At 41.1% G+C, this 22,716-nt stretch overlaps 2 protein-coding genes across 5 annotated transcripts in view; both read left to right on the top strand.

The window, feature by feature from the left end:
• Nucleotides 1–20,158, top strand: part of rai14 (retinoic acid induced 14) — a 46,719-nt gene extending 26,561 nt beyond the window's left edge. Inside the window, exons 4-21 of one of the 4 annotated variants that reach the window (XM_078288334.1) lie at nt 607–695; nt 958–1,022; nt 2,781–2,838; nt 3,138–3,208; nt 7,070–7,176; nt 8,416–8,600; nt 9,140–9,165; nt 9,669–9,755; nt 10,437–10,526; nt 11,662–11,799; nt 12,538–12,639; nt 13,011–13,751; nt 14,423–14,919; nt 15,946–16,114; nt 16,867–17,034; nt 17,246–17,404; nt 17,623–17,688; nt 17,884–20,158. In XM_078288334.1, the coding sequence (XP_078144460.1) occupies nt 607–695; nt 958–1,022; nt 2,781–2,838; nt 3,138–3,208; nt 7,070–7,176; nt 8,416–8,600; nt 9,140–9,165; nt 9,669–9,755; nt 10,437–10,526; nt 11,662–11,799; nt 12,538–12,639; nt 13,011–13,751; nt 14,423–14,919; nt 15,946–16,114; nt 16,867–17,034; nt 17,246–17,404; nt 17,623–17,688; nt 17,884–17,970 (2,905 nt within the window). In that variant the 3' untranslated portion in view covers nt 17,971–20,158. Of the gene's footprint in view, nt 1–606; nt 696–957; nt 1,023–2,780; nt 2,839–3,137; nt 3,209–7,069; nt 7,177–8,415; nt 8,601–9,139; nt 9,166–9,668; nt 9,756–10,436; nt 10,527–11,658; nt 11,800–12,537; nt 12,640–13,010; nt 13,752–14,422; nt 14,920–15,945; nt 16,115–16,866; nt 17,035–17,245; nt 17,405–17,622; nt 17,689–17,883 lie in introns of all 4 variants that reach the window. The other 3 variants (XM_078288330.1, XM_078288338.1, XM_078288337.1) reach the window with 3 other exon arrangements.
• Nucleotides 1–22,716, top strand: part of gnaz (guanine nucleotide binding protein (G protein), alpha z polypeptide) — a 256,720-nt gene that overhangs the window by 164,144 nt on the left and 69,860 nt on the right. The gene's annotated exons all lie outside the window — the stretch shown is intronic.

The raw sequence follows: 22,716 nt of genomic DNA, 5'->3' as shown, positions 1-22,716 counted from the left end.
TCTCAACGCTCCAATCTTTTCAGGACCCACAAAGGAGGAGTCTACAGTGTCTCTATGGTGATAAAACCTGATAGAAAGGCATGTGGGCATGGTTGCGTGTGTGTGTGTGTCAGAGTGTGTGTGTGTCCTACTCACATACCAAGAGAAGGTTGTGCGTGTCTGTGCCTTTTTTTTATTCTGCTTGGTGAGCTGAAAAGGGTTGTATTGATTGCCTGCCACAGACACACAAACACAAACACAAACAGAAAGGAGAGAATAGGCTTTTTTTTTTGCATAGGTTGAGATGTGAGATGTTGGCTTATGGCATTCTTTTGCACGCAAAGGAAATGCTTTACCTGAAATCCTCCTATGCCATCGACACTTAGAATAAAACTGTTTCATGGACAAGTTGCATTCTGAAACCTGAAGATATAAAATATGTCTATAATATGTCTACACTGTGTGCAGCTATCCAATGCTGCTACCCACAATCCTTTGGGAACATCCTAGACCTTACTTGAAAAATAGTATGGAAAGAACAGTTTTCGTACAAATGTCTGTTGCTAATGACTTTTGATAATGATTTTTTGTTCTTGTTGTGTGTTTGTGTGTGTCTTGTGTGTGTAGTCTTCATGTAGCAGCCACACGCGGCCAGACAGACTGCCTATCTGTCATCATGGCCCATGGAGCTGACCTGTCAGTCACTGATGCTGCAGGTATGTAGATACTGTTATGCCTAAAAATGTTATCTTTTTTATCCTCTGTTGCCCCATACCTTGTAAAATACTTTCTTGAGATCATTCCTTCTTTCATTTCCTACCCTTGAATTTATGCCACAACAGTAAAGCGTACATTGTTTCAGTTATGTTTGATTGAGCAGCATATAGAAAGATATACAGACTAAAATAACACACTTAGTGATTAAGATCTTTGATTTTACTAAGATCTTAACTACGATCTCTCTTGATTTCTGTTCAGGTTTCACTGCTTTACACCTGGCTGCCAAAAACAACCATGTGGAGTGTTCCAAAAAGCTCATTCAGGTAAAGTGGAGAGAGTGGAGGAGGCTTTGAAAAGTGATGAATTGTGATTTATGTCCCCAAAAGTGCATTGCTTTTTCTACCTGCACTGCCAGACACACTTTAGCACTGACCTGTCTGTCTAAAATTGTAAATTTAAAACTTTGGCCAGGCAAGCTTGATCACTGAGTTCACTGAGTTGTATTTCAACCCAGTAAATCAATCCAGGCCTAATAATTTAACAACATGCTGAACCTTATCAAGCTAGGTATTTATTTACACAAGGTGTAGCCATCGATAAATAATATGGTCCTACGGTGGTTTAGTGTTGATAAGATACTATGTTTAATGTAATATTATTGTGGTATTTTGAGTTTAGTGAAATATTTTCATGATGCATTATACACAAGAAATGTGTATAATGCATCATGACACATTTGGAATTAATATTTTTTATGGCAGAAAATGCACAATCACCTGGCAGAACTTAGTCTTGGGTGCTTTAGTGGCCTAAGTGACCTTTAGTTGGTGTAGCAAGTAAACAATGTGTGAAAGCAGAAGCATGTGCTGTAATAGTCTGAATAGTCTCACTATTCTGTGAGATGCCTGGAATCAATCTGTCTTGCTGCTTCATTTATTCAGTCTGCTGATTCTCTGCTCCCACTGAGATCTGCTGACACACACACACACACACGCACACACACACACACACACACACACACTTGCTCTGATCTGCTGACCTAACTAACTCATGACAGTCAGCAACATCTCGGCAATACACACCTGCCTGAACACACATGCATGCAAGTTTGCGTATACTCATAGTGAAAGATACAATGGTAATGCTCTTGACCCTTTTGGATTCATCTAGTTCCCAGATATTATCTGCATGGTTAGGTTCTGACAATATTTTGTAATATTGTTCACCAGACTTACAATTCTGGCAAATTGTTTCCCACTAGTGGCAAATAATGTCATTGTTTCCAGAATAGTATCAATGGCAAACTTTTGTGGTTGTTTGTAGCAGTTTGCAGTTTGCAGCAGCTTCACCACTACTGGCAAACACTGGCAAACTTGTGGCAACATTTTGTGGCAAATTATATAATTTTGCAAATATAATATGCAAATGCGTGACAAATTTGTATTAAGTTTGCCGCAAACATTTCAGTTTTCTAAGGGGACGTCATGCCAAGATATTTCCAGTGCAACTAGAATGGAGTTTAATAGCAGAACAGTTTTAACTATCTTATCTAAAACATCAACGGTAAACATCAGGTTTTGGTGTCAGTCCTTCAGAATCAAAGAGCAAGGGCTTCTTTCGAGAGCCGCCATTTTGCACCGATATTCAACAGTCATACAGGAGAAATCCACTGTAGAAGAGGCAGAGACACTGATTTCTCCGCAGACAGTAGCCTCAATAGACCAGAATGCAATGCAACCACAAGACATGTTGTGTTTTGAGGAAGGGGCCCGAGAGTTTTTCTACACTGGAAAAACTAAGGCACGTTCTCTAGGGGTTGTCGAGAGGCATTCTGGGAAATGTAGGAAATCACTACCTGAAGTAGAAGTAGACGAGGCAGGTTGAGGGAAAGTGAGTTCACCAAAAAGGTAAATTACAACACTTCATCACAGAATAACTCCTGGAATGCATTGCACATGACAGATTGATGATATATAACAGTGTAGAGTATCCAAGGGTAGAATTTCCCTTTAATGAAACTCATAATTTGTGTCTAACATGATGAATTTACACCTCTAAGTTTTTTCTTGTTTCCCCTCCAGAGTAAATGTGCAGTTGATGCTGTAGACAGCTCAGGGAAGACTGCGCTGCATCATGCGGGTAAGTGTTTAAATATCAAGTTATATTAAGTTATGAATAGAACAAAACAATTTTTCAATTTTTACTATTTGTATTTTGGGGTCGACTGTGTTTTGTGCTGCTCTGTTCTACAGTTTTTTATGTATTTGGACATTTGAAAAACAGACAGATGGACAAAGGAGAGAAAATTGGCTGACCAATCCTGAGCCAGAAGGAGACACACGTGTCGCCAGATCCGCCAAACTTGCCCGCGCTGCTATCTCTGGGCACCTGCCTGTGCTCTTTGACATTGTTTGACTGTTGTTTTGTTGTGTCCTCAGCTGTCAGCGGGAACATCCAGACTGTCCAACTGCTGTGTGAACACAAGAGTCCCATCAACCTGAGAGATGCAGTATGTGCTTTCATGTTTACTTCTACTGTGTTTTCTCCCAGACTTATGTTTTCCCTGGCAGCGTGGAAAGGCCTCTGAAACAGAATTAAGACCGCAAAAATGCTCCATTGAGTCCCAATCATATTGCTTTCTTCTGTGTTATTTCCAAAGGGTTATTTGTTCAGGGGGATTGAAGGCAGGTAAATTGTTGTTTGCACACTTTAGATTTACCTGTCTTTCTCCCATGTATTCACAAGGGGATACCATCTACATTTATCTCCTGTCAAATATCTCCCATCCCTCATTATAATGCTGTCTGCATCCCTTTATGAGTGTTACTTCTCTTCAAGTCTATGAAGAGAGCAGAGGAAAAGCAATGATAACTTTGCTAAGACTTAAATTCATAGTAGTCATTCACAGCTGTAAAGCTCTTATGATATGAAGGAATTTCATTAATACAGGAATTTCCTCTCGCTTGTCCTTCCCTGTTTTAATATTGATTAATAGTGTGTGTGTGTGTGTGTGTGTGTGTGTGTGTGTGTGTGTGAGTGTGTGTGTGTGTGTGGTGGAGGGTCACTGTACTGTGGGAACTCTGCTCTCCAGCTGCAGACATGTGGTCTCCATTGGAGTGACGTTCCATGCCTGTGGTTTCTACCCAACTGGGGTGTATGAGCATGTGTGTATGTATGTGTGTGGGTGTGTGTAAAAGAAAGAGAGCGAGAGAGAGAGAGAGAAAAGTAAAAGAAAAAGAGAGAAAGTGATTCCCTTTTATTTTCCTTTTCATATATAGTATCACGCCACAGCTGCCCTATTGGAGACAAACACACACACACACACACACACACACACACAAAAGGTCTCTCCCCCTACATATAAAGATGTTATGTTATTTCCAATTAACATTTATTGCAGCCTCATGCTTGTTTAAGTGTGGGAGGAGTTGTATCTTGTGGTTTTCTAAACCAGTAACAAGCTGCCAATTTGCCACTGGGTATAGGAACTTTAAGCTCTACAGTATCAGGTTTCCCTAATGAATCTTGGCACTGTGGGTGCAGACCCCACCAGATACTGTATGTATTTTATTTTCTATGGCACATTGGGATAAACGTGAACGTCAAATGTTAAATAAAGTGTTTTTTTTTGCATGTGGAGAGGCAGCTGAAATAGCCATTTCTTTGTAAGACTCTTAGGTGGCAGAGCAAAACTCAATTAGCCAAGTTGGGTTGTCCAAATTCCCTCCTGGTCAGTCTGTGCCCTAATATCATTAAGCCAAAACAAAAAGGATCTTCTTGCTATGACGTTTTTGGGAAACTGGGTATACAACATGGGCAATTGAGACATTTCACTAAAAATATAACTGCAAAATTCCAATTTCTTTCCACCCTTAAAAGAAATTGGGAATTTCCTGCCCATCCACATCTCAAGTTTTATAAAAGAATGTTTGACAAAGAGTCAAACACTATTATATACAATACTGGAGTCTGTTGAAAGGCGGTGCTGATGTTTTGTGTTGACATGAATATGATGTGTGATGTCTGTTCCATCGAACAGCATATACTTTTCCAGCTGTCCTCATCTCCAAGTGCGTGTGAGTTTTGTATGTGTGAACACGTGTGCATGTGTGTGCTTACACATGTACAAGCGTGATAGCTGGATACACAATTGAGGAGTCCTGTCGGCTGCAGCGGTTAGTTGACATGTAGACAGTGAACCACAAAGCCATCTGGAACACATTGCTGTGTTTCTGACTGTGCAGAGCAGAACAAGAGAGGAAAAAGCATGCCAGCTTGTTAGCCCCAGGCGTACATCATGCCTACAACATACAGTATATCTACAGTATGTATCTGACTTAAATAAACACACAGATATAGAAACGAAGAGAAGACCATCTGTGATTGCCAGGTTTTGCATTTGCACAGTTGGATAAAGGAGAATGTTTACGTGATATCAGGTACATGTCAATTCAAATTCTGATCAGAAACAGCGGTACTATGTACCATAAAAGCTTACTTATGTTTATAGTCGAAAAAAAAAATCATACTCCCAACAACTTAAATTACACCCCCCCTAAAGCCAACCTTTACACAATATAGTCTGGATTCACATACATGGCTTTGTATTTCATTGGCATCCATGCATTTGTTTTTTTTTTAGTAGGTCCAAAGCTCATGGAACACTTCTATGAATGGGACAAATTGGAATATACATCTTACTTTGTTTACCCTAGTATAGAGAATCATACAACTGCTAATCTACAGCCGAGTGCTACAGAACGTACAATACAGTACAATATAATACAATATTGCAATACAATAGAATTGGTCTAAAAATTGCTGAAACTCATAGTAGTATCATCTATACTGCTACTATACAGTCAGACTGAAGGCAATAAAAACTACTCAGAATGTTGAGCACCTTGAGAGCTGCTTTGCTAGAAATTCTATGATGAAGATTACACTGTAGCTTTATTAGATGTTTGGGAGGTGCAGCTCCATAGGAGCCGGGCTCTGTGTGTTCGTTGGTTCATTTGTTCGTTCGTGCAGAATGCTTTTTACAATGCGCAGTGCTAAGGGGAATTACAATATGCGCTCTTGAGGCTGTGCGGAGCTCTAAGAGCCGACACAAGGGAAATATAGTGTGCGCTCGTACACTAGGCGGTACGGTAGGAGTCACACAAGCATGAGCCAGCTCTACGTTGGTGCCCTGTATGTCCACATACCAGGAAGTAGCTCAGTGGTTTTCTAGCTGTAGTGGCTAAGTCAACGCATGAATGAAATATTTTGTTCAGCGATTCTCTTAGTTGCAACAACACCTATAAAGACGTAGCGCACTTGTTTAGAGACAATGACACACACACAGATAAACATGAACATATGAACATGCACAAGCACATATGCCCATGAACTAGCATGTTCACACACACACATATCTGTGCACATGTATGTGCGGACACACACACACACACACACACACACACACAGTCAGACAGACAAGCCTGAGAAGATAAATTTATTTCTGTCTTTCAGACTCTAAATAAAAACTACGCAGCAGACAGACTGAAGTCTGCTAAAGTCTTTAGCAGAGCTCAGAGGAACCCACAACATAGTTTTGTACTCTGTGGTGTGTGGCAGCAGTAGCCTTGTAATATAAAACACAAAGTTATGCTGACACGTTTTACTGTGCCGTGAGATTCCTCTGCATTTTCAAGTGGGTTTTATTTTGTGAACATGACTTCTTGTTTCATTTTTAACAGCATAAATGTCTGTCCATGGAGAGATGTCTCTATTCTCAGAGTTTAATCCTGAACTCCCCATCTTTAATTTTGGAGGGGTTTTTTTTTTCCTTTGTGTCACAGCCCAGGCACTTTGCTTGTGCTGATTTACTGTGTTTAGCTTCAAATTTGAACGTACTTTTACATTCATAGCTCACTGTCAGCTCACACAGCTCATTAACATTCCTGCTAATTCCACAAACAGTTGGAACCCATTCATTCAGAACTATAAATAAATCGTGACATTTTTGGGTTATTCCCTCGCTCATATTTCACTCAACATAAACCATATACCACAAGCCCGGTTGTTCTGTTTATCTGCTGAGAGACTCATTCAGTAGACGTTCACTTTGTTTTTCACACACGTCTGTGATTTCTCTCACCACACAGACACTGACCATACGTCTAGCTGTATGTCATGATGTCACGCAAGACACAAGTTAGGTGTCTGTGTGTGTGTGTGTGTTTGTTGTCTGTGTGTGTGTGTGTGCTCAGATAAATGAGCTTCTCTCTCCAGTAGTTACTATTTGTGTGTGTGTGACCTGTGGTCCTGCCATGGAGTGATTTTCAGTCATATCTAATGTTTACACTGTCTTTGTTTTGTCCCACAGGACGGCCTCAGTCCCTTGCTGCTGTCAGCCAGACACGCTCATGCTGAAGTATGTAGCACTTTGCTGGACTGGGGTGCTGAAATCAATGCGTCTGATAACAATGGCAGGTAAGGACACAGGCGCAGGCACACACACATACACACACACAGGCGCAGGCACACACACATACACACACACACACACACACATACACACACACACATAAACGCACGCACACAAAATTCAGGAATGGTATGTGTGACTGAGAATAGGTAGGTAGGGAGTTTATTGTCCGCAAGAGGAAATTCTTTGACTTTATTAATTCATGCTTGCGATATGGTGTACTGAAAACAGCGCAGAATTTGACATAAAAAACACTAAAATTGTAAAATCATAAACATAAAAAGAGCACATTTGTACACGTGAAACAAGACAAAGTACAAAAAATATGAGATGAAAAGGAAATTAAAAGATCAGCAGAATGAAATTTTAAGAAGTACATGTACATACAAGGTTTCTAAGAATAAGTGTAGCGCAGATTATATTTTAAACATGACAGTCAGGTGCAGCGAACACATGGACATTTAAGAAAATATAACACACCATTCCATACAGAGACCCCGGAAATACAAACATAAATTACAAACATACAAACATTTCCAACATTTCCAACAGTTGTTTAGTGTAGTGGTTCTCAACGTGGGGTCCCGGGACCACTAGGGGTCCTTGAGGGGGTTCCAGGGGGTCCCCAGCAAATTGATGAATTGTTAAACATCACCATTATTTCATTTACAATAAGTTAACGCAATTAGAGAATGTAGAAGAATGGTTATTTTGATCATAGTTTCACTGTTATCTTACCTACAATACAGATAGTCATGGAATTCTGGACAAAATTGTATTTAACAATAAAACTATTCTCAGATTTGGGTTCTAGAGACAGAATCTCATCAAATGGGGGTCTGTGGCCCTAATGTGGACTAAATTAGGGGTCCTTGATATGAAAAAGGTTGAGAATCACTGGTTTAGTGCGTGTATGGCAGAGGGAACAAAGCTTTTGCCGAAGCGAGCCCTTCTGCGTCTGAGCGTCCTGTACCTGCGGCCTGAGGGAAGGAGGGTGAGGGAGTAGTGGAGGGGGCGCTCAGGGTCGTTTATAATTGTCCGTGTTTTCTGTGTTCGGGCTGAGGAGGTGAGGTTGTGCAGATTGGGGGTAGGGAGACCAATTATTTTAGCAGCTGTATGTGGGAGAGCGGTGATAACACTGATGAATAGCAAATAGATGTTGCGATAATGATTATTGGTTTCTGTGTCAAACTGTGTGCCACTGTGTTCACTGCTGACAAGCTTGTGGTGGGTCTGTGTTACAGGACGCCCTTGATGCAGGCCAGCGAGTCCAACAGTGTGTCTGTGGTTGAAGTCCTGGTTCGCAGAGGAGCAGACCTGTGGGCTGTGGACTCCCAAGGCCACGATGCCCTGCACTACGCCAAGCTGTCAGGCAGCTCCGAGGTCAAAACCGCCCTCACCGCCGCCCTGCCCAGACAGCAAGACCCAGGTGAGATTTACGCAGTGACACACACACACACACACACACGTGGCATTGGACTTTTTTTTTTTAGCATCTCTTCTCTTCCCCTCTTTCTTTCTCTGTTTTGACTCTCACACTGTACAACTGTCTTTCTTTTTCTCTGTCACTATATTGGTCTCTGTTGATCACACACACACACATACATACACATATATACACACGCACACACACACACAATCTGGATATTTGGGATTGCCCTGAGAACCTGTGGGTGTCTGTTTCACCTTTGCTAATCTAATAAGTATTTATCTCCTTTGTGTGGTGGAGAGTTGTAGTACACCGGTTCAGTGTTTCATCACAGTCAACACTGCCATCTGTAGGAGTTTCCCTGTTATACGTTGGTTTTTTTTCTGTGAATGAGATGATCCCCATCTTTAGCAATAGTAGAGAAATGTAAAAAAAACTAATGCAGAAGGAGGGTGAAATTCTCACTCCCCTTTGAAAAGAAGTTGTTTTTTTTCTGACATGCTGTCTGTTTTTGATTTTCTTTCTGTTTCCACTGACAGATGCCAAGTCTCCTAGAAGTCCTCAGGTAAGAACTCAACTTCCCTTACAAATACTTTAAGTATTCTTATAAACAGGCCCTACTTACATAGAGGTAGTTAATGCCTGGGCCCACAATATTGATCCTTAGGCACTCTAAACTACTAAAGCATCTAAACACCCAATGTGAAACTTCTATAACTTATTTCACCAATTTGACACAGGACTCAATCAATCATTAACATCAGTGTGGAAATGATAACAATATTCAACAAAAGCTTAAATTTATGTGTAAATTTGTGTTGTTTAGCTGCATCTCAAGCATTACAATATGTGATCAGCATTTCTGCTGTGTCAATATCCGATCTCTCAGCTTGGAATAAAATCTTTCAACTGCTAATATTTGGAAGACAAAACTTTGGTCTCAGCACTCACTGGTTGACTATCCTTCCCTTTTACTAACCAAAACTAAAATCTACCTTTCTTTCTCTATTCTTCTCTCTGTTTTTTTTTTACCTCCTTCCTTCTCTGTCTCCTTTGCTGGCTCCTCAGCATGATCAAGTAGCTAAGCTAAGTGATGAACGGATCACAACTCCCAAAAAACGAAAAGCACCTCCACCTCCTATTAGCCCACTGCAGGTAAATGCATGTCTGTCTGTGTGTCTGTCTGTCTGTCTGCTTGTCTCGGTGTGCTTTTCTATAGAGCATGTCTGTCTATCTGCAGTATATCAATAGTGTGTGTGTGTGTGTGTGTGTGTGTGTGTGTGTGTGTGTGTGTGTGTGTGTGTGTTTGTGTGTCTGGCTGTCTGGCAGTCATTTTCTGTCTCATTTCTTTCAGCATGTCTGTCAGTCAGTCTTTTCTCACCAGGCCTATCTGCAAGTCGGTTTGTGGTTTGACACAGTATAACTAATAGTGCTGTATTTCTGTATGTTCATTTATTCTATATATTAATATATGTATTCATCTATCTTTTGTTTCCCAATGTGAAGAGTTAAAAATTGTACTTCATGTAAGCGTCTGGGGCAGTAAAGTCCTATTACCTTACTTACCTTACCTTAGCTTGCCTTACCTTACCATACGTCAACATTTTTAATCTTCATCTGTTATTCCTCTTCTTCGTCAGACTTTTCACATTATTGGTAAAACGTTTGTGTACCAACAGCTTGTTTGCATTCTGCACCCCTTGGTTTTGAGTAATAATCTTAACATTGCTAACCAACTGTGGATTTTTCCCCTCAAATGTGGCAAGTGCTTTGTGAAGAAAACTAATCCACTAAAATATAAAATATAAAATACAATATCTCCATCCTCCTCTACAGAATTCTGGGCATTCCTCTCCTTCTTACATTATCCCCACTGGGACCCCTGTGTCCAGTAAGAGTGACACCCCCAAGAGATTCAACTACAAGGTAATTAAAAGATACAAAGTCACATTACAAGCATTAACAGCATGAATGGAAACTGTACTAGCCTGTAGCGTTACTGCCTGTATCACTACTTAATAGGGATGCTAGTGTGGCTGATTGGCACTGGAAAAACTTCAAAAGGGTGTTGGTGTATAGAAGAAGGGAGTCATGAGGCAGAGGTCTGATGCAAAAACAGGTTGTGGTTTTATTAACAAAAATGTGGTTTATGAAAAAAATAAAGAAACGTAAAGATTCCCAGGCTACTACAAATATCAAACTCAGAGCATAAACTTAAGTCATTTAAATGCTTCCCCAGCCTCACAGCAAGCTGTTACCCTCTCAACCTACTAAATTAAACTAAAACTAAAAGTTCTTGAGCCTGGAGGGATAACTCAGGGCTTTAACCCTTTTCTACCCATACTGACTTTCTAGAAGGGGCAAAGCAGTCTAAACCATGTTGCTGAAATTCATGTACTGACCACATCAATATAATTAAAAACAACTTTATTGATTACTCAAAATATAAAGAACAGTATAGATCTAAAAGAATAAGAATTAATGGTAAAGGGTAATATAATAAAAATAGAATAAGATTTTAAACACTATTATATCTGTTGACTATTCTAAAGTAAAGCACTTAACACATAACCACCATTCTATGTGGGCAATTTAACTGCCACATAAAAGTTAGGGGACAAACCTTTTCATGTAGCCCTTAGCTAATATTTTTCTGTCCAGGTTAGTGCAAATGTGTCCTCGTTTGCTGGAGTTTGTTTGAAAACTTGTAATGAAGATAGTATAGAAATGCCGCTGCTGGGCCAATTCTTATATCCCAACCCCCGGTTAACAATTTATGTATGAAGTTAACTTTAGCATACAGTAGCATGCCAAGCACCAATGAGCTAAACCCCTGCCTTCCACCTTCACCCTCTTTGGCACTCTCTTCCGCTCTATTTTGCCCTCCCCTTTCTGTTTTCCCTCTTTTTCATTCCCCTCTTCTGCCCCCTGTCTCCTCCCACCCTCACCCTCACTCTCTCTTCCCTCTCATGTCCCTTGTCCCTCTTCTGCTCTCCTCCCATTCCTCTCCTGCCACCCACCCACCCACTCCTCTCTCCTCCCCTTCCCTATTTCCAAGGAGGATGAGGTTAGAGGAGCGGCACTGAGAGAGGAGGTTGAGAAGCTGCAGGAGGAGAAAAGCATGTTGCTTGAGACAATCGAAGACTTGAAGCAGATCGTGGAGCAGGCGGCCTTGCCTGGGCCTGAGCCAGATACAAAGGTGAGCTACTTCAGTGTGATGAGGGTTTTAGAGTAGACTGTGGTGACTTGGCCACAAAATAAGACAAAATCTAAATAAGTAAAGTCAGAGACACAAACTTAGAAAAGTAGAGCATTATAGACAGTGAAGTATAGCGGAGGTATTGAATCTGTTTACTTGCAGGCTGCAAATGGATCATCTACCCAAATCAGATTTCTGAATTGGATGAACTGTGATGAAAAATCACTGTAGAGATTCATTCAAATAGGGGCCAGGTTGGTTACTCTTATCTGAGATATTTATGTGAGATTCTTTTATTTGGATTTTGATTTAATACATTTTTAAGATGTGAAAGACTGTCAGTGAAGCAGTACATAGATGAGATGGATCTAAAACATTGTGCATAAGAGCAACAGTGCAGAATAATACACATTTTGATATGATTCCTCCCTGGACTTTTGATTCAACTTACACTTTACAGCACCACAAGTTTGCTTAAGGTCTCTTCTGGTGTTCAAATCAACACTGCTTTCGTAAAATCAATGCTATGCGCTGACAACAGACTCAGTTCCGCTGAACTTCTTCACCTTAGGCATTCTTGAAGGAGGTCTAACCTAAGCTTAAGACATGTTACAACTCGTTTTGTTTTTCAGTAGGTAGCTAGTGGTCCTGATCATTGCTTTTATGCCTCTGTGTGTGCCTGTGCCTGTGCGTGCGACTGTGAATGTGTGTGTGGTGTATGTGTATATGTGTGAATAGATTGAGCACAGCTTTACAGCAGCTTCAGCTCTGGTTTCTGCCCTGCAAGCCAAGGTTACTGCTCTTACTTTGGAGAACCAGCAACTCGGTAACATACTCAAGGTGAGGTCACCACCCGGTGCACAAGCTAGCTAACCAAACAGCACTGCCCATATACACGCTTAAGATAAACAAGTTAATCCACAAACAAACATACATACTCAAAGTAAGGGCACTGCACAGGGGAGAGCTCACTTAATTTCAAGCAACTAGTGCACATGCTCCATGTGAGAAGCTAAGTAATCAAACTGCAGCAACAAACATCTGTCTTACTAAGGAACCTACAGCACAGTAGCATTTAGCAAATTCATGGATAGAGACTTTGTGGTAGGGCTGCAAATTAGTTACTCATATAAGTGGTATGTGCTTTTTTTTTTTTCATCCTTACCCACTTTCATCCTGCACCCCTGCTCAATTTTTCCCTCACCTCGTAGAAACGTCCATCCCTCCAGGGAAGTGAGGACCTGAGGGAGACCAGTCGTCCAAACAGCATGGCCTCCAACTCCTCTTTCCACTCCACACAGGATGATTTTGATTTGCTGACACAAGCCCCCTCCACTAGGCCAGCGGACGTAGAAGGATCAGATGTTTCGGGAAGTGTGTCCCTCAGACAGGAAGACAGAGTTGAGGAGGAAGAGAGTGAAGGAGGGAGGGAAGGGAGCAAAGAGGAGATCAGACTGTTGAGACAGGCCCTAGAGAGTGTTCAGACTAAACTACTAGAAAGCCGAAAGGAAAACCGCTCACTACAGGCTCAGCTGAAACCTGGCGTTGTCTCTGAGAGAGGTAGAGAAAGAGAAGAAGATGAAAGAGCGAGGGAGAGGGGAAGAGAGGAAGAGTTGCTGGAGAGTCTAGCGGAGCTTCAGGCTAAGCTGACAGAGACTCAGGAGAGATACCACCAAGCTGTGGAGGAGGTGCAGGACTTCAGAACGCAGATCGTGAGGGTAGGAGGAGGAGGAGAGCGAGGAAGTGAACATGAAGTAAAACAGTTGAAGGCCCAGCTCGTCCAATCAGGATCTGAGCAAGAGAAAGCAGCTCAACGAATCAAACAGCTGGAGGAGGCTCTGAGGAGGGCAGAGGAGGAAAGAGAGAGTGTAAAGGGAAAAGAACAGGAGCGAAGGACGGCACAAGTTGAGGAGCTATACAAGGAGGCACAGGAGGAGATTAGGATGCTCCAGGTAAATAATGGCTCCTTCCTTCACAAAATCTCTGAATTACTGTATGACTGAACACACATGAAACAGCTTCAACATTAATTCTCTCTCTGTTTATGTATTGACTTTCTTAATTTTTGCCCAACTTTGCCATAGGGATGGGACAATAATCGAAATTGAATATATCGCAATGCAAAAGAATGACAATACGTTTCGTGGGGCAGAAAAATGAATTGTGATATTAGCTACATTTTATTCTGCTGTAGTAATCACAAATGAGACAGTTTCACAGTTTCACAAGCTCTCCATCCAAATTATATTATTTGCACTTTGTAATGCCATTTTTAAACTGTTGTTTACATTCTAGCAAGCCAATGCCATCGCTAGAAAGATTTGTGTCTCAGAATTCTGCACAATCAGACTTTGTTGTCACTGAACTTTTATTTATCACATCGTATCTTGGTTTTATCGAATCATGAACCCCATATTGCATATCGCATCGTATCGTGAGATAAGCATATCGTCCCATCCCTAGTTTGCCAGTGAAAGAGTTATTAAATCACTCATTTATTTGTTCACTTGTGCAAACAACTTGTTCCATCCATTTACATGTTCCCTACTTTTTCTCATTCACTTTTCATTTCTTTCCTTTCATTTCACGCACTCACATCTTAATTTATTCCTTCCTGCTGTAGGAGGCTCTGAGGGGTACGGTACCTGTGGAAGCGGCAGCCAAAGACTTTGAGGAGATGAAGGCTGAGATGAACGAGGTAACTGCTGGGCTGCAGCGCCGCCTGCTGGAACTCTCACACTCCTACAGCGACACCAAGAGCCAGCTCAGCGCCACGCAGAAGCAGCTGACTGAGGCCCGAGATGAGAGCAGTGCAGCCTCCTCTCCTTCCTCAGAGCAGCAGCAGCAGCAGCAACAGCAGGTACAGCTGCTAAAGAGCAGCATGGAGGAGCTACAGACACTGTTATCTGAGACGGAGAAGAAGCACTCTGCCGCTCAGCAGGAGATTTCAGACCTGAGGCAGGAGGCGGAAGAACAGGCGCAGGGTTCTGTGGCCCTGGCCGATCACACTCAGGTGGTGTCATCACTAGGAAATGCCATCAAAGAGCTGGAGAGCCAGTCAGAAGTGCTGAAACAGCAGCTATCCCAGAAGACCATGCAGGTGGATGCTCTTCAGAACAGGTGAGAAAAACAAATCTGATAGATAATAGAAGCCTGGAAAATAAGATGTGCTTGGTAGATGCTGCTACTCCCACTTTTCCTTTATTAGTACTACTACCACTATTACTTCTACTATTAGTAATAATATTAAGTCCCTTAAAGTCTGCATATATGAATAGAAACAGAACAACACTATGTCATGGTATTATCACAACAATGCAATACACATAAAAATTGATAACACTATAGGCTTGACATTCAACAGTCCAGAGACAGTTTAGAGACTGCTAAGTACACCATGAATTTGAACCATTGAATGGGACAACTAATACATCTGGCTCATGAAGGCCCAATCAGCAAAATTTAGAAACATAATACTGGACTTGCTCTGTCAAATCTACTTCCACCTCCATCTTACTGACGTTGAGCTGCAGATGGTTCTCCTTGCACCACCTGACCAAACAGAGTCCTGTAGTCCTCCTTGTTTCTGTTACTGATGCATCCCACAATAGAGGAGTCATCAGAGAACTTCTAGAGGCGGCATGACCCAGAGTTGAATTCGAAGTCAGAGGTGTAGAGTGAACAAAAAAGGGAATAATACGGTCCATTGGGTTCCCCTTTGCTAATCTACAGCACGGCCGACACACTGCTCTGGAGGCAGGGAAACTGCGGGATGTTCCTGTAATCCAGGAAACTGTGATGTTGTCCACCCACATTGTTCTGGGAGTTTTCATTAGAGTCTTTACGAGAGTTCTGTTGCAACCAAAAGTTTTTGGTAAGGGATGGAAAAGTGATCTCTCTGTGATAATTGCCACTTCTCCTGCCTTCCAACTCGTAGCATCTATAAAGACGACAATCAAATAGTCTCAGAAAAGGAAAAGCCTTTTGATCACTATGAGAAGCTCTCTCTAGATTGTTGTATACTTTTCTTGACCTTCAAAACTGATTATGCTAAGTTGTTTGGCGGTTTTACTTTAAAGCTTACGTCTTTTGCTGTAAATCACTGGTAGTCACCATGCGGTTCTTGTGTGCTTATTCCACAAAAAGGCTGACAGTGGAGAAAGACATCACCCCGGATGATTCAGTGTCCCGTCTGGAGCATGAGACCATGAGAGAGGGACTGGAGGGCGAGGTGAACCACCTGACGCAGCTCCTCCAGGGGGCCCTCAGGAAGCAGGACGAGATGGCTCTGGAGGCTGCTGCCGCATGGCAGAAGGTAAGTGGGACTAGGGATGTGATACGGAAAAGAGGAGCAGGAGATGAGGAGAAAGAGGAGGAGAGAAGGGCCAGTAGGATTTTAAAATGTAGGGTATGAAGAGATTAGGAAGGGATGAGAGGAGAGAGAAGAGATAAGAAGATGGAAAGAGGAAGTAGTTGAAGGAGTTCCTATACAGTTGAATATTTCATGTCTTCCTTATTCTTACTTCTTTTTTAGCACTTTTTTTTGTCGAAATCCCATTATTCTGTCAAATCCCGCAGCCCATATTTAATTCTTGTCTGTGTTCTCACAGGAGTGTGAGGGCTTTTTATTCAACAGCAGATTGCCACCAATCTGCTGCTAAAGGCATAGATAATTTAGTGATTCAAGAGGTCAAGCAAGAGTAGCATCTCCTATCTGTTGCTAAAGGAAATTAAAAAATACCCTACACTGGTTTGCCTCCAAAACAAAGACAGGGCTTATGTTTGCAATGTCATTAAGATCCACCAAAGATCCACCATTATATCCAAAACTGGGGAAAAAATATGGCCAGATGTTAAACTAGACAAACCAAAATTACCTTCACTCACCACCACAAAAATTTATAGGGGAAACATGAGTAGGAGGTGCTGGCAGCAGCAGATGATGTCCAAAGTGGAGGATAAACAACTCTCAACTGTTGACTCTCTATTATTCCTCTATCCTCATTTATCCTTTTATATCATGTATTCCTCGATCCTTACTTTTCCATCCTCCTATCCATCCGTCAGGCGCGGGAGAGTCGTGCAGAGCGGGAGGCGTTGCAGGAGCTGCTGATGTCCAGGGAGAAGGAGAACCAGACGCTGACCTCCAGGCTGGCTGAGTCCCAGGACGCCGTCTCTCAGCTCAAACAGCTGGTGGAGAATCACGTTAGCTCAGAGAGAGAGAAGAACAAGAGGGTGGGTGATGCACTGGTAGCCACTGTAGATGTCCCATCACCCTGCCTACCTACTTTAGTACTCAGTACTTTACAACAATATCTCTACAACAGAAAATTCCCCACAAGTTGGACAAAACCACTGTCTTCTTTGTCTTCGTCATCTTCTTCTTCTTCTTCTTCTTCTTCTTCTTCTTCTTCTTCTTCTTCTTCTTCTATCTTTCCCCTCTCAGATAGACGACCTGTCGCGGGAGGTGGGGAAGTTGAAGGATGCCTTAAACAGCCTATCACAGCTGTCCTACAGTTCTGGTTCCGCCTCCAAGAGGCAGCAGCAAAGCCAGCAGTTGGAAACGATGCAGCAACAAGTCAAACAACTACAGTACCAGCTAGCAGTAAGATGTGTTTTAAATGCAACATCCGTAGACAGCGTGCCTTATTTTTAAATAGTATAGAATACACAATAATTCCCATTCTGATACACAGGACATGGTGTTAAATTACTATGTACTAGAATGTTTTGACAGGAACTGAGTACTTCTGTTTGATCACTTACCTTTGATTTACTTTGATAATAGAGATTCTTATTTACCTTACTCATGTGCTTGTCTAGGAGTCCAAGAAGCAGCACCATGAGATAGTGTCCGTCTACAGGATGCACCTCCTCTATGCTGTCCAGGTACATCCATTAACTCTATCACTGTATTTATTTTCTATATTAATTCAGCTATAATTTGTCTGATCTTTGATTTGTCTAATCTGTTTTAAATGACTTAAAATGAACATGGAATTTAGAATTTTATTTACAGTAGATTCAAGTCAGTGGATTCATGTATTTTAGTTAAATCAGCTAAGCCTGTTGTGTGTGCTGCAGGGTCAGATGGATGAGGACGTCCAGAAAGCCTTGAAGCAGATCCTGATGATGTGCAAGATGCCAAGCCAAGCCAAGGAAGCCTGCTGAGACGCACTGGGCCCGGTTTCCCAAAAGCATGTTATCACTGAAGCAGAAGTGAACTGCTGCTGTCAGCTGTGTTCTTTCACCCAAACTCCCAAGTTCCTGGTGCCGATTACAAGCAAGAAAAACCTGTGGGCTGGTAGGTTTACAATCAAATGCCCATCCGTCATATGAGCACATTGCTGTTTATTGACTAATTTTTGACTCCCTTTGAGTTCCCAAGTCATCCATTAATTTACAATGGAACAAAGATGGTCTTAACACTAAGATGCTTTTGGGAAACCCCAGCCCAGCACTGTCAGCCAACATACAGATACTGTACATCAGTCAACTGACCATTCAGGTAACAGGTAATGAATGGGTGATCCAGGCGGCCATCTTGGGTGTACCAGCCAAACTTATCGTCCTCTGATTAGGCCAAGTATGTTCACATTAACACTACACTGTAAATGTGCAGTATCCCTAAACCACAGGCAGATAATGCAAACATGTGTGTGCACTCAGACATAAACACATGAACGCACACTGATCAGTCAACAGTGAAGACGGTGAGTTTGATTTGGTTTGTCTCTGTTACAAAGTCCGTCTGGAGCAATAAAAGACTCACATGCCGCTGCTGGTAATAGTATCTATTTTTATGAATCAACAGTGTTAGTTTTATTTTACTTGTTGTCAAAATGTTTCATTGTTGTCCACATTTTCCTGATACAATCTAAATTATTTGCGACCTGATAACACTGCATGTGACTTTGCTCAAAGCCAGCCCAAAAATCACAAAGAAATGTTTTTTTGGCTGCACTTCTATGAAGAAAAGCATGATACTGTTTTTATCAATATTTTCCTATAGCACAAACATTTATAAAAATGTATTTTATTGAATTGTATTACCATGTCGTTTTTCCAAGTTACTGTACTTGTAAGAAAAGAACAATGAAGAGGTTTGATAGCTGTATTTTTGATGGCCTTGTTTTGTGGTTTGTTTTTTTTGTATGAATGAGATGCTTTTCCTTAAGTATATTAACGCACTATGATGTCAAGTGTCACCTGAATGTTTAGTTTGTTTTTCCTTTATTGTCCACCATATTCACATTTATATACAGGGTTGAATATAACTGATTTAACATAATAAAAAAAAATAAAAAAAATACATTTCAGTTCTAACAGTACCTAACCATATGGGCTCAGCATCTTTTTTTTTTTTTCTTCTTTTTGACTCACTATCAGGACAGTCGGTGGCAAGAATCTTAGTTCTTACATTTCATCTCCTTGTCCAGTCTTTCATTATGGTCTTTTGTTCAGCAGTTAGTTACTTGAAAAGCAAACAACACTTGTCTGTTGAAAGCAAAACACTGTGTTTTGCATAATGCTCTCTTGAAAACCATCATTCTGTCTCCTATCATGTGCCTGCACTGAGTACAATTAGTGACCAGACAGTATTTTTCTGGCTCTAGCATGTTTAAAATACAATATCATTGTCACTGTGGGGTGTCTGTTTTAAGTTTTCAGTGGTCATGGCCTGTCATTTCACCAGGCTTTCTCATACCAACCTATTCATTTATACCACTAATGGTTTTCCTGACTTATTTCTGGGATACTTCCACCTGTTTCAATGTCACTTTGTAGAGGTACGGAATTACACTGTACAATATTTGGGAATACATTACAAATGCATTTCTTTTAACGTGAGTGTTCTAGAGGCTTCTGAACTGTTTTCACTCCAACCTGCCTTACTACTTTGAGATGTTCAGTATATTCAGAACCCACCTTTCTTCTGAACAGTATTTGAGATTATTCAGAATGCGCATGACACTAAAGCTCTTAAACTGGACCCGGATTAAATCGGTCAGATTAAATTATATCTGATTGATTTTTACCCCCCTCCCCTTATTTCTCACTCAGGAACTTATTACTGAACATAAATGACACCTAAGATTCGTTAGATCCTGAGTAGAGGCTTAGCCTGTCTTTGAGCCTGTCCTTTTTTTTAGGTAGGTTGTAGTTTATCATACGCAGACTTCTCTCTCAGAGATGCAGAGAGATAAATAGGCCTTGTCTGAAACATCTTCTATCAAGAAAGGGATAAGAAGGAAACAACTCTCTGTCTGCTGTTGGTTGTTTCTTTGTCAATCGTTTTGTAGTGAAATGGAAAATTGTTTGTTTGCCAATTGCTTTTTTGCCCACGTTAAATAAATTTTGAAGCTATTTCATTGTGCCTCTGTGGTTTCTTGTTTCCCATATTCTATCAATAAAAACACACATAGTAATGGTGGAAATGTGATGTTATTTAAAAAATTTTAGAAGCTTAATAGCATTGTTAGATATATGCAATTAGAAGTGATATGAGAGATAGAGATGATGACAGGACTTTTAATTTCATGAATTTAATTATACCCTTTGAAGCAGAGGCAGGAGCTGCTCCTCTGTTAGCCGAAAATAGGCCAGGAGGTTTCTTTGTTCACTCAAGTGCCATTAGAAAAAGTTATTTTACCTATTTTGTCGCTAGTACCTGGATGGTGATGTGCGGGAGGTTCAAGGTATGATCTAAGAGGCAATAACAGACCACTAGATGGCAACCTGAACCTAAAATGGACCTCTTGCTCCCTCATTCTCTTGCTTGCTTACACACATTTTTTGTTGTTATTAAAATTATATAATATATTATGATGTGCTAGCGCTTCCACCATCCATCACAGATATTTAAAAAACATACAGTTGACCGCTAAAGGGGTTGCTCAGTCCTAAAAACAGGAAAAAAGGTTCAGGAACATGTTGCCGTCCTGAAACCTTTTTTCCTGTTTTCTAATTATATAACGTGTAACCTTCCGGGTTCAGAGTGAGAAAGTTAATCCAGCGCACCTTCAGTTTGAATCAAGTGCACCTCAATATTTGCAATACTGGGAAAAATTGTACATGCATTGTTTGTTTTCCTGTCCTGGTGTGCCGGGCCAGGCACACCGTCTTCCATGTCAACACTCTGTCCTCCCCCATGTCCACTCTGTCAGGCTTTCAGATGTCCTGCCAGCCCAACTCTGGGTAATTTATCTGCTGTTCTGTTTCCTCTAACCGGTGGCACAACCATTTAGTTTCCTCCGCTGGCCCTATGTTCTGCCCGCTGGGCAAACACACACACACACACACACACACAAACATTCCACTTCTGCCTTTACACAACAACTTCCCTCCAATCTTACATTCCCACATGTTCTGCCTTCAGGCCATGGGGGTCAAAAGAGAGAGATCTAGTGCTGTGATCCTAATCCAGCTAGGGCCCATATTTGTCAAGCATCCCAGGCTACAGTTAAATCGCAAAGTCTGGAGTCTTTGAGTGGCAGGCTGAACTTTTTTTTTAACCCCTGGACTCACCCAGCAATCCAGGATGTTATGTTACTGTATACTGAGTATGAATAGACTCATTCATTTAGCATTCAATAGTGCACATGTTCTGATATTGAAAGGATTTTGAAGTGCATTTTGTCAGGGCAGTACGGTGGAGCAAGAAGGTTCTGGGTTCAAATTTTTGGCCCCGGTCCTTTCAGTGTTTCCCCCCCGACCCTGAAGAGGAATAAGCGGCTATGAAAAATGGATGGATGGATAAGTTTTGTCCATCCATGCCATATAAGGTTAGGCGTCCGGCCCATATGTCGGGAAGCTTCAGTCATAAAAATGACAAGGAAGACTAAGAAGAAGTCTACCAGCTCTGAGACTGAAGTCCTACTATCAGAAATAAGTCAACCAAAGCATATAATATTTAATATAATTCAATAGTGGAACCAAAGGTCCTGCTAAAGCCAAGGAAAATTTACTAAATAAATATCCAAACAAAGCTATAATTCCCTATAGGAATATTATAGTGATACTACAGAAGACAAAAATACCATGATAAGGTCACTATAAACTCACTATTGAGTACCACAGACACTCTTAAGTCCATATCGGAGTATTATAGGAATATTATAGGACTATAGTGATTTGTCGTTAGGGCACCGTCACAGAAATAAAAAAAAAGAAATGGCTTGACATGAAATTAGATGCAAAAAGCAAGGCGATCCATGACTATAACAGGAGGGCCAGGAGGAATTCTCCGTTACACAGACAGATGAAAGAATAGGCCTATAGCTGCCATAATTGGCGATATAGCTGTCAGGTGTTCAGCGATGTCCCCTGGACAGCGACTTGCACCTCAACCTGGTAAGACCTAAAGCCATTTCTCTTTTTAAAGTTTAGATTCACTTGCACCCACATTAACGTTATCAACTGGAGTACAATAGCCTAGAAATCAGATTTATCTCCCTCTATAATGTATTTCCTCCAATACAATTTAACCTTGCCTTTGTCTCATCTGGATGTTTGTCAAATAACCTGGCAAATTAGTGTTTTTTGTTTTGTCTTTGTATTGAGCGCACTTATAGGCTACTATGTAACCCGCATGGATACTTATGAGATTTTATGCGGCTCTGGGAAAATAAATTACGCACTACCTTCTTTTGAAAAAGCCAACAGTGCTCCCTTGCTATTTTTCCTATGACTATAACCACTGTACTGGTTAATCTCAACATGATTATACATTACTTTACAGTATCATTTATATATTCAAACTCAACATTCCTTCAAAGTGACAGAGATACAATCCATTAGTCAACAACAACGTTTTTTTTTTGCTTTGGAGAACGGCAGGTTGATTGTACGTGACTCGTACGACAGGTCTGGACCACTCGTAAATTTTGTTCGTACCTAAGAGAAAATTCTAAATAC

Source organism: Centroberyx gerrardi, chromosome 2, assembly GCF_048128805.1.
Source record: "Centroberyx gerrardi isolate f3 chromosome 2, fCenGer3.hap1.cur.20231027, whole genome shotgun sequence".
NCBI classification, from domain to species: Eukaryota; Metazoa; Chordata; class Actinopteri; order Beryciformes; family Berycidae; genus Centroberyx; species Centroberyx gerrardi.
Note: the sequence above shows the minus strand (reverse complement) of the source record. Positions and strands in the feature narration are given on the sequence as shown.